The sequence below is a fragment of the Microtus pennsylvanicus genome, chromosome X, assembly GCF_037038515.1.
Source record: "Microtus pennsylvanicus isolate mMicPen1 chromosome X, mMicPen1.hap1, whole genome shotgun sequence".
NCBI lineage: Eukaryota > Metazoa > Chordata > Mammalia > Rodentia > Cricetidae > Microtus > Microtus pennsylvanicus.
The window spans coordinates 76,691,949-76,707,637 of NC_134601.1; the positions used below are offsets into that span (position 1 = coordinate 76,691,949).

The 15,689-nt window shown below is 34.7% G+C and overlaps 1 protein-coding gene across 1 annotated transcript; it reads right to left on the reverse strand.

Moving 5' to 3' along the window:
• Positions 1–322: 322 nt before the first annotated feature.
• Positions 323–12,873, reverse strand: Cylc1 (cylicin 1). The gene is made up of 6 exons (XM_075956923.1): positions 12,854–12,873; positions 11,923–11,976; positions 6,894–6,934; positions 5,442–5,542; positions 2,076–3,752; positions 323–355 (listed from the first exon to the last, which is right to left on the reverse strand). Exons 1-6 carry the CDS (start codon positions 12,871–12,873, stop codon positions 323–325), a joined length of 1,926 nt encoding a protein of 641 aa, XP_075813038.1.
• Between the last annotated feature and the right edge of the window lie 2,816 nt (positions 12,874–15,689).

Consider the following 15,689-nt stretch of genomic DNA (forward strand, 5'->3'; position numbering starts at 1 on the left):
GTACATGGAGTTATATGTTATATCATTTTGGTTTTAATAGTTCAAATATTTAAAAAATAGAGAACATATCTCTATAAATCTTTAAAATCATATAAAAGACACACAAGAAACATGAACACACAAACACACACATAAACACACATATATGAACGAACACACACACAACACCGCATACTTACTAAATTATTCACAAACTACATTTGGTATTTGGATGCTGCTGTTGCTACTTTTATTTACTACAGTTCCACTAAAGCAGAGAGGTGCTTTGAAAGTAGTTTGCTTCCATAAGACCAGTCTGCCAAACCTAGGGCTCACCTATTCTTCAGAGCAGCTTATGGATCCATTTTGCTTCAGGCTGTAGGATAAAGTTGAAAGATGAAAATAAAAGAAAGTATCATTAGTTATAGAGAATGCCTGATATGTTAAAGATTATAACTAAATACACAGTATTGTAGATTGAGAAGAACTTGGAATGTTTCTAAATGCTGTCCCTCCCTGGACTCCAGATCCCTAATTCCAAATCTTTGAAGATGTTGTCTAGAAATGTATGTATTAACCCCTGGAGTGCACCTAATGATACTCAGGGTTAAGAAGTACCAAATACTACTCTAGTTTCCATTCTTTGTAGAGAAACTAAAACCCTTTAAGAGTAACATTATTAGTCTATCTTCAAATTTGAAAATATAATATAAAAATATAAAGTAACAGTAATTTCAGATTGTACAACACAAATACTTTCATATGTGTGTATTGCTATGTAGTCTTTCTACATGTATATATAGGTTGTTCTACTAGCTTCAATGTCATTATTTTTTCTGTGTCTTCCTCTTAACTTATAGATATCATATCTGTGTATGTATAAATGCATATATTCACATAGTATTTTATATTTTGATAAACCAGAATTTTATAAAATTAATTCCAGAGTTTTTTCTATAATAGATAGTATTGTAATCTTCTTAATGTGTATGGTTTGAATTTTTCTATCAAAATTTTTACATATTTGGAAATTTCTTAAATAGTATTATTTCATGTATTATCTCACTGTTCCTACATATCCTAATGAGCCTAGATAAAAATTAAGATGGTAACAGGGAAGATGAGAGAGGCAATAATGAATGAAAATGAAAAGAATAACTTCAATACCTAAGAGTAATTTGGATTGCCTTGTACTTAGCATGACAGTAGGTCTCAGCTCTACCAAGATATGAATGGACAATGAACAAGGTAGAGGAAAGAGACTTGTTGTGCATATCCCAAGACTATGTAACTGCATAATACTTCAACCAAAGATTACAGAGATCTACAAATATATGATACTATATACATCTAGCACCTTCCAAAGTGATTCGTATATTCATGTATTCCCCCCCCCCCCACCGAAAACCACAAGCTATTTGGAAAAGGGGAATGGAAGGAGCAATCTCTTGGTTATGAAAAGTTGAAATTATAAACAAACAGAGTATTTATCCCTAAGAAGAAGGAGTTAGTCTGAAAAAGATGCTTAGAAACCAGAGGAGATTCTGTCACTTCTGGAAAGATAACTTGTGTTTTCTGTTGTAAGAATCAGGGCTCATTATAAACTTTTGTTTCCACTTGGATAGAATAAGGAAGTTTTGTGCATTCCTGAATCTTGGTTTTCTTTTTACCTGTTGTGTGCATTTTGCTAACTGAGACTTACTGCATTGAGCAACATATAAGGAAATATTTTTATGCTTCATTTAAATGGTCCCATAGTGTTTTGATCAGTTTTTAATTTTGTTTTTCAAGTGTTATATACTTAAGCATTTCCATAAAATGACTATAAGTAAAATGTTTAAGTCACAAACTAATTTCCCCTACTCTAGTCAAAATAATTGTTTCTTTATTGAAATTTAAACGTTTGGCAACTTGGTTGTTTCAATGGACTTTTCATCTTCCTTGCCCCCAAGTTCCAAATTTGAATACTGTTAAATATCAAATACTGTTAAACATAGAATTAATAGAGAATTATTGCCTACATTCTATATTCAGACTTTTAAACTTTCTCTTAAAAATCCAACTTGGCCTAAATTACTAAATAGTAGTAAACTTACCAAAGGAGCATATCTTGGTTTTGGAGTTGGAGGAGCCATCTTGCAGTGACAGACACGTTTGGGCTTAGGTGATGTTTGCAGAGGTTCACAAGGAGGGAATGACAGCCTTTCTCTTGATGAAGGAATTCTGCCAGATCTATCTCTTTCCCCGCTTTCTCTGAAAGTAGTCTTTTTGGATGATGATCTGAATCGTCTCTTTTGTTCTGATGTTAACTTCCTTGAGTCTGTGGATGTGGCATCTGAATCATCAGTGGTCTTTATAACCTTAAACACCAATGACCCTTCAGATTCAGTATCTGTGAGCCTTACAGCTCTCCTTATGTCTGCCTTGGAAGATCCATCAGAAACTGAATCAGTACATATGTCCTTCCCCAAGTCTTTCATGGCCTCTTTCTTTTCCTTCTTTACTTCGATTTCAGATTCACTTGCAGTAGAATCTACGGGTTTTTTTGCATCCTTCTTTTCTCCTTTCTTTGTAATTTTCTTATCTTTCTTCTCACCTTTCTTTACTGTTGGGTCACTTTCAGATTCAGAATCAGCATCAGTAGACAATGTATCCTTGATAGATCTCTTCCTGTTCTCTTTATTTTCCTTCTTTTCATTTTTCTTGTCCTTCTTTGTCTCTGCATCGGATTCGGAATCAGTATAGAAGGCATCCTTCTTGTCATCTTTCTTCAAACGTCTCTTTTCCTTCTTTTCACCCTTTGAATCTACAGATTCATCATCAGTAGTTTCTGAACCCTTTTTGTCTGCATTCTTTTCTTTCTTATCTTTCTTTGAAACCTTGGAGTCACCAGATTCAGCATCAGTAGAGTCCGTGTCCTTCTTTTTCTTGACTTCCTTTTTTTCTTTTTTATCTTTTCTTAATTCTTTCTTTGCATCCTTGGAGTCACCAGATTCGCCACCAGTAGATTCTGTGTCTTTCTTTTTCCTGGGTTCTTTTTTCTCTTTTTTCTTTCCTTCTTTTTTTGCATCTTTTGAGTCTCCAGAATCAAGATCAGAGTCCTTTTCCTTCTTTCCACCCTTCTTCGCAGGCTTTTTTGCATTGTTCTGTGAGCAATTTGTTGACCATTCTTCAGGCTTTATGAGTTCATCTTTGAGCTTATTTAGAAATAACATTAAGTCCATGTTTGAGGTGTTTATGCATGCTAATGTGTTATCAGAAAATTCCTTAGATCTCATTTTGGAGTCTGTATTTGGATTGTCCTTCCAAAATGTAGCTTCATTGTTGGTCTCCTTGGAATTCATTAAATCTTTGTCAACAATTCTTGAATCCATTTCCATGGTTATTTGGGAATTGTTGGATTCTAGATTTGTTTCTGATGTGGCATTTGGCTTCTTAAATAGTTCCCTCTTGTGTGACAATTTTGATGAATTTTTTTCTGCATTATTTATTTCAGGTTTGCCGTCTGTTATCATTTTTTTGGGTTCCAGATTTATTGCAGATGAGCTTAATTTTTCCTTGGATTTTTTCTTCAAAGTTGTTCTTTTATCATCTTTGGACTTTCTAGTTTCAGCCATTATATAATTGTTTTGAGGATTATAAAGATATTCGAATGGAGCCTGCATAATGAAAGCTAGGGAAAAGGGTGGCTTTAGGAAAAGTTCTCGGAAACATTGGTTTATCCACATACTAGTTGTTTTCTGACCTTTCTCAATTATCCTTTTCTCTTTCCTCTGAAAAGTTTGGAGAAAATAATGATAAACATTTGTGAATGAGCTATGTATTTTTATTACAGTATAAAAATTTATCTTTAATTAAACATCTCTCAAAATATTTTTTTCTATTTCAAGATGTGTGTGTATTTGTGTGTGTGTGTTTGTGTGTATGTGTGTGTGTGTGTGTACAGTGTGGTGTATGTGTGGAGTTTAGAGGACAACTGCATGGGGGTAAGTTCTCTCCTTCCATCAACTGGGTCTAAAGATCAAGCTCAGGTCATCAGGTTTGGTGACAAGTACCTTTACTAACAGATTTATCTTGCAAACCTTTAGTTGTGTTGTTTCAAGTATTCAGTAGAAGGTCCAGCAGTAAATGGTTATATGAGATTAAACGATGACTATGTAGGAAAGGATGAATAGTATATTATTATATAAATAATGCATAATCATAGAATAAATGCATTGGTTGTAACTGAGCTTTGGGAAACACTTTAAAATCTTTTTTAAATCACAATGGATTATTCATGGATACTAAGTTTTCATTTTGCTAAAGAAAGATCCAATTTATAATAACTCCACTTTAAAGAAGCAATAGAAAACATGAATCTCCCACTATCAAGTATCATGAATTTCTGTTTTAAGAAAACAGGGATGTTCCACATCTTTAAAATTAGATCTAATTTTAAGATTTAAATTTTGATCTATTTGATCCACCACTTGTAGATTTGGGCTGACCATTTTTTTTTTAAAACTTAATAATGCTAGTGTTAAGAACCATGTACAAATTAGCAATGTATAAGTGTGTGTGTGTGTGTGGGGGGTGTAACAACAATTACATGGATTCAAAGAGCAAGGAGGGATATATGGAAAATTTTGGAGAGAGGAAAGGAAAAGGAGAAATGACATAATCATAGCCTTTTCCCCGTTTTGTTAATATTTATTGAGCTCTATATTTTTCCCTGCTCTCCTCCCTGCCTCTCCCCTTCCCCCTTCAACCCTCCTCAAGGTCCCCATGTTCCCAATTTACTCAGGAGATCTTGTCTTTTTCTACTTTCTACTTCCCTTGTAGATTAGATCTATGTAAGTCTCTCTCAGTGTCCTCTGGGATTGTGATTTGTAGGCTGGTTTTCTTAAACATAGCTTTTACAGTTTTATGCTTTATTTAAAACCAAATTGGTAGGGCTGGTAAGATAACTCAGCATAAAATGGTACTTACTCTACAAATTGGGTGACCTGAATTGGATTCCAGAGTGGAAGTAGAAAAGCACCTTCTGAAATCTATACTCGAAATCTATGTACACTCATGCTTGCACTCATATAAACACACATTATGCACACCCAGAGCCACTAATAATAATAAATAAAATAATATTAAATGCTTTCTATAAAAGATAACAGTTATAAGTTTGAAATGTAAATAGTACATAAATATAACACAAAAGAATACTGTTTCAAAAGATAATATCAAAGCAATGGAATATTTATGAAAGATAAGTACCTACAGAGATTATTGTCTTCAAAATATTGATATGATGTAATTATAATCTCAAAAATGAAAGAAAAAGCTTATTTTTAAAACACAGGGGGAACAATTTGTTCTATAGATTCTGCTTCTGAATATTGTAACTCAAATTATGTCTTAGTTATGTTTATATATGCTGATATCAGTACAAATTTAGTTTTAAAGTGACTTTTTTCTATACTTACAGGAACGGCAATTTGTAATTCTGAAGATCCTGATCCCTTCTTTGTATCTGGCAGAGGTATTTTGGTATTTTCTTGATTCCATTTTTCAGTCTTTTGACCGACTGAGATAAGAAAGACAAAATAAAAAATTGGAGTTAATAGCTAGACTCGTGCATTGAAAAACATTGTTATGTGAATTATACTATTTAAGTAAAAGTACTTTGTATAGTTCTTCCTCTTGTAGTTTATTTGAATAGCAAGTAGGAAACATAAAACTATTTTTCTATTTGTCATTGGCTTCTGTTTCACAGAACAATTTTTATTTTTTATGTAAAACAAATTTTCACAGATATTTGCCTAAATAATAATACTAAAGTTGTTATAAAGCAATAGAAATGAAATATATACATATTCCAAATCTTTACTTTCAAATGCTTACATTGTCTCCTCTGTCTTGATTTCGTAATGTCATTTTGGTTAAGTGAGAAATAATATGATTAATTCTTTCAGGATTTCTATAATAAATAGCTTAACAATAAGAATAAAGTAACCAGTGAATGCCTTAATTTTCAGAGATGTCTCAGATTTACCCCTCTGAATTTAGTGCTACCTCAAACCACAAGAATTAGACCAAGAAATGCAAATATTCTTATCCACTCTATAAAGTCTATAAGCACATATGCATATTAGAGGTTATTCAGAAAAATCAAACTGTCTAAAAACTATGACAAAAGAGGAACTGGGAACAAGATTCAGGATAGTGTTCCTAGAGAGAAGGAGGTTAATGAGAGATGTGATGACTTTTTATATATATTTGAAGAGCTGCTATATGTGAGGGTAGTCATAGTAATAACTACAATGTAGCTGATACTGCTAATAGCTATTTTTTTACATGTCAGGTTATGTTCTAAGACTTCACAGTTGTAAACTCAATCCTTGTAAATTCTTTTTGAATTAGATAATGCCATTGCATATTATATAAATATATAAAAAACACACTATCTTATGTTAAATCTCTTATTCCAAATCAGAAAACTAGTAAATAGCTGAATTAAGATTTACAGGCAATTTGGCCCCAGACACAATCCCTTAACTGAAGTGTTACAATGTTCTTTGTACATTTACTGAGTGTAGGACTGGAACTGCTTACCTTTTTCAACTTTAAGTTTTGTAATTATGAACTTTGAGCACAGGGAGGGCTTACAAGAGTAAGCATGATTCATATATGAGAAGGAAGAACAAACTAAGTCAATCTCTTATTTGAAGTCAACTAATAAATACAAGCTTCAAAGTCAGAAGTATTCTGCACATGCATATGTATGTATGTATGTATGTATATACAAGCATGTGTCAAAATTGCAGCAAATTCAGGAAAGTTTATATCTTACCACATTTACTAAGGAGTACTATCCATTTGTTGCTACAGTGCTTAGAAATATAAACAAAAATAAATTTCAGAGAATAAATTCTTACTCAAAACTTGACTATCATATGTTGTGGTGTTTAATTCCAGCCTGTAAAAGATGAAAAAAATGTTTTAACTGAATTTGTACTGTGGGTAATTATCATCAACATTATGTTTTTTCTTTTAGTACCTACACTTGAATATGTTTAATGCACTTTCTCATCAGTGATTTCTTCAACATAGAATAAAAACAAACTAGAATTATGAGATGTATTTAAATTTGAACCCAAATTATTTACACTTCCTTAAAAAGTGTCTAACACCCAGAAAAGACCCATTCCGTAGTCATCATTAAATAGCTACTATCTATTTATGTATTTATTATTTAATTAATGAATTTATTATTTGTTTTTCATTCTGACCAGTTTCTTCTCCATCCTCAGCTCCCATTCTTCCCTATTCCCATCTGCTCCTCTTCCTCTCTTCCTTTCTCTTCATAAAAGTGTAAGTTTCCCATTGGTGTCAACAAAGCATGGCATAGTAAGTTCAGTAAGGGTAAGCATCTCCCTTTGTAGTAAGACTGGACAAGGCAATCCAGAATGAGGAATAGGGTTTCAAAAGCCAGCAAAAAGTCACTCAGGTCATTTCATCTGTTAGAAGTTCCACAGGAAGACTAAACTACACAACTGTATTAAATATTCAGAGGGCTTATGTCAGTTCCATGCAGGAACTATGCAGAAACCCTCGTTGTTAGTTTAGTCTCTACAAGATCCTATGAGTTCAGTTTCTATGGGTTTCTTGTGATGACCTTGACTTCTCTGTCTCCCACAGTCTTGTCTCCCCATCTTCAGCAGGATTTCCTGAGTTCCACCTAAATGTTTGTCTGTGTCTATTTCCATCAGTTGCTGAATGAAGCATACCTGATTACAATTAGGATAGGCACCAATCTATGAGTATAGCATAATTTCATTAGGCATCATTACATTGGCTTTTTTATATCCAGACATGTTTGGTTCTATCCTAGGTCTTTTGGTCATACAGTTTCTGTGACCTGGTGCTGCAAGCACTGTCAGCAGTGAACTCACTCTTATGGCATGGATCTCAGGCTGGACCATTCATTGGTTGGCTATTTCCACAATCTCTACATCACCCTTACACCCAGAACATCCAATAGGCAGGACAGACTGTAGGGTGAAGGTTATGCATCTGGATGGTGTCCCAATCCCATCCACTGGAAGTCTTTCCTGGACAGAGGAAATGGCCTGTTCAGGCTATTTATGCCTTATTGCTAGGAGTCTTAATTGGAGTCATCCTTGTAGATCCCTTGTACTAGGTTTCTGCCTCTCCCCTAAATGCCCTCCTTTTCCAGTCATCACTTTAAATATCCTCCCCCTCCAACATCCCCTACCAAGTCCCTCATGTTCCCATCTCTACCCATCCACAGTACACCCATGAAATCTATTCTATTTCTTCCCAGGGAGATCCTAGTGTCCACTCTTGAGCCCCTACTTTTTACCTACCCTCTCTGGGTCTGTGGATTATATCATGGATATTCTTTATTTTACAGCTAATATCTACTTAAAATTGAGTATGTTCTATATTTGTCTTTCTCGGTTGGGTTACCTCACTCAGGATGATCTTTTTCTAATTCTATTTGCCTGTAAATTTTTTGATGTCATTGTTTTCAACAGTTGAGCCATGCTCCATTGTGTAAATGTAGCACATTTTCTTTAACCATTCATCCATTGAGGAACATCTAGATTACTTCCATGTTCTGATTATTATAAAGCTTCTGTGAGCATATCTGAGCAAGTGTTATTGCGGTATGATTGAATATATAGCAACTTGGGGGAATGTAAGATTTTATTTCATCTTACAATTTATAGTCCATCATATAGAAAAGTCAGCACAGAAATTCAAGTCAGGATCCAGGAGAAAGGAACTAAGATCATGAAAGAATGCTGCTTATTGCTTGTTCAGCATTGTTTGCTCAACCTGCTTTCTTAGACATCTCAAGCCCAGGGATGGCATTGCCCTAGTGAGTTGTGATCACACACATCAATACCATTCGAGAAAATGCACTACAAACATTGCTACAGACAAATTTTATGGAAATATATTCTCAATTGGGAGTGCCTCTCCCCAGATGACTCTCAAAATTGGGTCAAGCTTATATAAAGCAGTCCAGTACAGGAGGAAATAATGTAAATACAGTACTCATATATGATATTTAAAAATAAATTATTAAAAGATATACATAATTTGTAGGCTTTCATTTGTAAATAAGTATCAGAATTAATGTTTATATTTTAAAAACATAAGCCTGAGTAGTAATCTCTGAATTTTATTAATCAAGTCTACACCTAAAACTTAGATACTTATCTCTGTTCCACAGCCATTGCTCTGAACGTTTTGGGAAAAAAAGTAGTATAGATTGATTAAATAGTTCACATTTTTACATTTTTCTTTTTCACATGAAATTGAAAGATGGCCTAGGTGTTTGTGGTTAGAGCACATTAATTGAATGGAGTATCTAGAATATTTGATGAGATGTGTCCCTAGAAATTTTTCTTCTGCTTGAGTATGTGCATTGATTTTTAATTCCTTCATATAATCTATGTTTTCTAAAGTCTCTTTTCCAAAAATTTTTATCAGAAAACCCATTCTAAGAACATCCACTTAGTATGCATTGTCTGCATACACATACATGTGTGTGAACATACATACATACATACATACATACATACATACATACATACATACACACACACACACACTACTGTAATAGTCATTTTAGAACTTATATGTTAAGGTAAGCCCCAGAGACACAGGTTATAGACCTGCTCTCCACAATACATCTAACCCCAGTAGCCTGACAGCAGTATTTGGATCTGTCTCAGTACCAGACAACCACCACAGCCTCAGACTCCAGGCAGGATTCATTAGCATCCTCTTCTTGACAATTCTAGGTACCGGGTGCATTTGAAGACCACAGTGCAAGGCAATCGTCATTCTCCAGACACCAGATAGCTCTCTACACTGGTCTGAGGCATCTACACTCTTGAAATTTGCTGAGGTCCCAGACTGGCTTTCACAAACTGAGATCTGGAATGACTCATGAAGCTTCACAGACTAATACAGAGGCTGCAAATCCAGCCTTCAGACAAGCCCCTTCATATACAAGATCTTGGCCACCCAAAGCAAGGACAGCCTCTGAGGGTCCATATAGGTTGATATATTGCCAGTCTAGCAGGATCCCATATTTCAATCTCACATAGACATTAGTTTAGCCCCAAGAGTATTAAGACTTTAGGCTAGAACCAATGGGCCTAGCTATCTTCTGAGTAATAGATATTACTAGGTTCTGAGTAATAGATATTAATTCTGAGCAAACATAGGTTACCTTAGGCCTTAGACTAGCATCTACAGATCCACCTTCCATAGAAGCTACCCAAAATGTAATTTCAAGGGTTACTCAGTGCTAGAGAGAGCTCTGAAACCTCAGTCTATAAGTCAAACCTCACAAATCCACACTTCAGCCGACCCAAGCTCTAGGTTAATCTGCACACATTTCAGTGTCAGGTACATGAGTTATCCATGTGGACTATGGTTTTTAGGTAGCATCCACATTCCCAGGCTGCAAGCCAACATGCATGAATTCCATGGTGCATTTCAATAGCAGACATAATCCATAGTCAAGCAGAAGAATCAATTAACTGATTGGTGAAGGAAGATCATTTGAAATTAGTAATCAAAGAAACAAACAGAAAAAAAGGAAATTAGTCTATAATAATTGTGGAATATCATCAAGTAAATTAAAGTACATATCATGAAAAATGAAGAAAGGAAAGGGGCAAGAACTTATTTGAAGAGATAATGATGAAAAACTTGCTCTACCTGGAGATAGAGGGAAACTAATACCAAGGTTCTAGAGAGCAAACAACATCAAAGATATTTAACATAGTTAACTTTACAAACATATTATCAGTCGAATTATCAAATGTTAAGGACAAGGAAAAAGCAGAAAGCATCCAAATAAAAACAACTCATCTTTGGAATTAATGAATGGATTTCCAGATATAAGCAAGAATGCATTACTAGTAGTCAGGAAGTAGCAGCAAGAGGCTTGTTGAACTGATCTATATAGCAAACTCTAGGCTAGATAGTATTACTTAGTCAGACCCTGTTTCAAAGCAAACAAAACTGAGGGCATGTCTCTCTAAACAAAATTAGAAAACATTTTGAGTGATATTTTTGGTATCCAAAAGGTAACAATTTCATATAAATACCGGAAGTATGCAAAACCCTTTTGGAGATCAATCTATAAACTTTAAATTTTAGATGAAGAAAAAGGGCTGTTCTTTTTATTTGAGACAAGGTTTTTGTGTTGTTTTAGGTCATTTTATTGTAATTTGTTTCTGTAGTACAAAATGAATACATAAACTACACTACTTAATATTATGCTTATATATATTAAAATGATCATTTTCTTTTAGTGTGTATGTGTATGTGTGCATGTTACTGTGTAGGCCCACTTGAATGCCACAGTGTATTGCAGCTGTTAGTCCTTGTTTTTGATTTTCTTTGATACAGGACAGCTCTTATTGGTCACCATTTCATATACCAGGTTAGTATGCAAACTAAGCTTCTTAGAATTATCCTATTTCTGCCTCTAATACCCAAACAGATTTATTAGATTGTAAATGTCTGTGCTCCAGCATCCAGATTTTACATATTCTGGCAATCTGAACTCAGGTCATTGGGGTTATGTAGCAAGTACTTTACCACTACACCATGTCTTAAATACCAAGAATAACCATTTTTAGTAATTTTTTGATGTTAGAGATTTAATTTAAAAATTTAGACAAAATGAATAAAAGGAAGTAACTATATTTTAGACAGCAGATTAAAGCCACAACATGAATGAGGAAATCAAGATAAAACATGTGATAGGACAAATGAAAGACAAAAGTTTTGTACTAATTATTTTGAAAGTTTAGGTTAAATGGACAATTCCTTAAAACTAAGCACACAAAAACTGAAATGGAAAACAGAAAATGAGTTATCATTCTCACAGTCATTATTAAAAAAACTAACCGACACGTGGAGTTTGAGGTCTCAGCATCTTCGTTGATCAATTTCTCCTTATTCCTGATTAAGAAGAAATAATAGTTACAAGCTCTTCAAGAAATAGAAAAGGTAGCTCCTTCCCTTTTGGCCTGCATAAAACTTACCTGCAATCGAATCAGTGACCTCAACACAAGACCCAATACTCTGTAACTGCTAGTAGAACAGGTAAATAGCACACTGCTTATAGGACTTTCTGAATAGGACCCCAGTAACTCAGTAAATAGTATCAATAACTGACAAATGTAACCCCATAACACAAAAAAGCCTCTATACAGAAAGAAAAATTGTCAATTGAGTAGAGGCAGCCAACAGAATGTGAGACAATTTTTTGCTAGCTATACATCTGACAAAGGATTGGTGTATAGAATACACAAGGAATTAAAATCTTTAAATATCAAGGAAGCAAACAACTCAGTAAAAATAGTTTATGGAACTGAACATAAAGTTTTCAATACAAACAATGCAAATGGGCAGTAAACACTTCAAAACTGTTTAGCATTCTTAGCCACCAGATAAAAGCATAAGATTCCATCTCATCATAGTTAGAGTGGCCACCATCAGGAATATAAATGGCAACAAATGCTGATACAGATGTGGTTAAAGTGGAACCTCTCTGCACTGTTTTTGGGAATGTAAACTGCTGCAATCACTATGGAGATTATTCTACTAATTTTTCACGAAAAAAATAGATGACTTAAAATGGACTTAAGGTGAACCCAGCTGTTCTACTCCAAATTATATAACCAAAGGACTTTGTAACTTTTACAGAGATACTTGCACATCCATATTCATTGGTGTTCTGCTCACAGTATTGGGAAATGTAATCTATCTAGATGTCCATCAACAGATAACTACATCAGGAAGTTCTGATAAAAACTCAAAGAATATGGCCTATTACCGTTGATTTTGGTTGCCCATCATAGTACATATGTACAATTTATTAGATTTACACAAGGTAATAACACTTAACTGGAAAGAAAGCAAAAGCATGTATTATCAGGTAAATAGAGAGAATTGACAAAAGTTGTAATTGTTAAGATCCCTGCCCAAAACATAAACACTACATGGTTTCTTTCATATCTGGGTCCTATCTTGAAATGTTTGGTTATGTGTTTTCAACTTGGAATACATGTGAATGTCAGCAAAGTAGAACTGGACATTGGAGCTATATTCAGGGAAAGGATATAGTAAATTATAGGTAAAATGCAAGAGTAGAGATGTGGTACTGGAGGCCGAATGATTCAAGCAGGTAGTAGAGTGATGGGAATATGAAAATGAGGAAGCAGGAGAAGTCTTAATTAAAGTGTGAAGAAGGTATATATAAACCAAAAATATTGTAACTCAAAGTTAAAAATATGAGAGGCAACAGTAAACCATATGTGATGTGACAGGGTGATACAATAATGAGGCTAAAAGCTTACATGTGGTTGAAGGGATGGGCATGGGAGAGAAGGGGTTAGGGTACAGGTTAAGCCAAACTAAGGAGTTTTATGACAATCTACTGGTTTTTTATACTGATTAAAAACTTTTTAAACGAGTTTGAACACATGCATCCCACATGGATGAGCAATGTTGCTCCTGGAACACACCCATTATAAATTTAAATTGGTATAAATCTTGACTTATTAATACAAGTTTAAGGTCAATTTTATTATATGTATATGTATTTCTGATATTGAATAAGGTATTGTGGTTGTGAAGTTTATTTTTAAAATGTAATGTATAATTAGAAAATATAGGTTGTTAATGGATAATCATCAATAATAATCAAACTTATATTCATGTTAGATTTTCTAGATATATAAAGATATAGTTCAGTAAGATAGGCATTCTTCATATCTTTCAAAGACTACGGAATATGGCATTTAATGTTTTAATAACTTAGGGTTTTCCATGACAATGAGACATGTCTGCTCCTGGCAGCCCCAGCTACTTCAAGAGAAAGATGGACATTAAAGAGGCTCTTTATGAAGTTTGATAGCCATTTGGGCAAGAAACTGTTCTTGCCTGGACTGTTACATAAACTGGACACAGAGAACCCACAGAGAGAGGACTGCTGAACTTGCCTAAAGATGAGATGGTCTTTGGGGGTTCCTGATTCATGAGAGTCTGTGAGACATCCTGCAGGACACAGCAGAAAGTGCCTAAACTGTCTTTGAAATTTCCTGCTTTATGGAAATGTCTGCTGGATACTATGGGCCTAAAGGCCAAAGATGGATGCCCCAACGGTACAGAGGAACTTTGGGTGACTGTACAGGCAACAAGATGGCTCTGTCATTTCTAAAATTTTAGAAGTTACTTACTCCTTGTTTGCTTAGGTAATATTATATCCTTCTGGAGTCTTTGATGGAGTTAAGGAATGGATACGTAGTTATAGTTTTCCTTAGTTATGATAAAAGATAAAATGATATAAATATTGTAACTGTAATTCTTGCTTGATAACTGTTTTGCTACTGTGTTAAAATGAAAGCCTTCTTTTTTGTTTAAACAGAAAAGAGGAAATGATGTGGGAGTGATTTCTTTCTAATCTGTTGCTTTCATTGGTTAATTAATAAAGAAACTGCCTTGGCCCATTTGATAGGCCAACCCTTATGTGGGTGGAGTAAACAGAACAGAATGCTGGGAGAAAGAAGTTGAGTCAGTGAGTCGCCATGATTCTCCTGCTCTAGACAGAAGCAGGTTAAGATCTTTCCTGGTAAGCCACCTTCTTAGGCTACACAGATTATTAGAAATGGGTTAGATCAATATGTAAGAACTAGCCAATAAGATGCTGGAACTAATGGGCCAGGCAGTGTTTAAAATAATACAGTTTCTGTGTAATTATTTTGGGGCGTAAGCTAGCCATGCGGGCGGCCGGGTGCCAGGGACGCAGCCTGCCATTTTTCAACACATTATAAATGACAATCTCAGTGTCAGGCACAGGTTACCTCCTTACTGATCAGGAAGGTCCCTTATGCACTCAAAATCATATATAGGCTATTGCTATTACTCTTGGTTTTCCATCATAACTAGATAGTCTCATCTTGTTGCTGAAGATACCACACATTTTGGTCGCAGGACGTATGGAAATCAGTCTTCAATTCATTGTTTCACAAATTAGCAGTAACCTTCCCTGAAGGAGTCACCAAGAAAAATCATACTGAAGTCCCTCGGGGCCCTCCAAAAAGTCACCTCTATCTAGATCAATAACCAGACTTAAGAATAATACCACCAGGGAGTGGTAGAATGTTAATCCATGAGGATGTATGCTATATCCCTAAAGAACTTAATTGGTTTGCTAATTCATTCAACAGAAATCTGCAGAGTATGTGTGGGAATGGACTTTAAGCATGCACGATGATGGAGAGAGAAATATATAATTAAGGCAGAGTGAGTTTATTTATATGGACGGAGATTCTCAGTTTAATTGGGAAGCTTGAACAGCTAAATGTGGCATAAAAAGTTTGTTTATTTGGCTGAAGCATTTGTCAAAAGATGGCCTACTGAAAAGGCACTGGAGATGCCTGATATTGCTTGGCATAGTGTTAATGAAGAGATTTTAATGCTCAGGGAAATTGCAGTGCTAGAGTGGGTAGACTGTACCAAATTCAATCCTCCACAATAGGAAGGCTCTGAAGACATTTTTTTCTATAAGACACAAACTGATGAGAAGGGAACTAAGACATTTGAAGAGCATTGTTGTTGTCCTTTTCCTTGTGCCAAACCTTAGAGTTGGAGTTGCTGCAGCTCAGCTG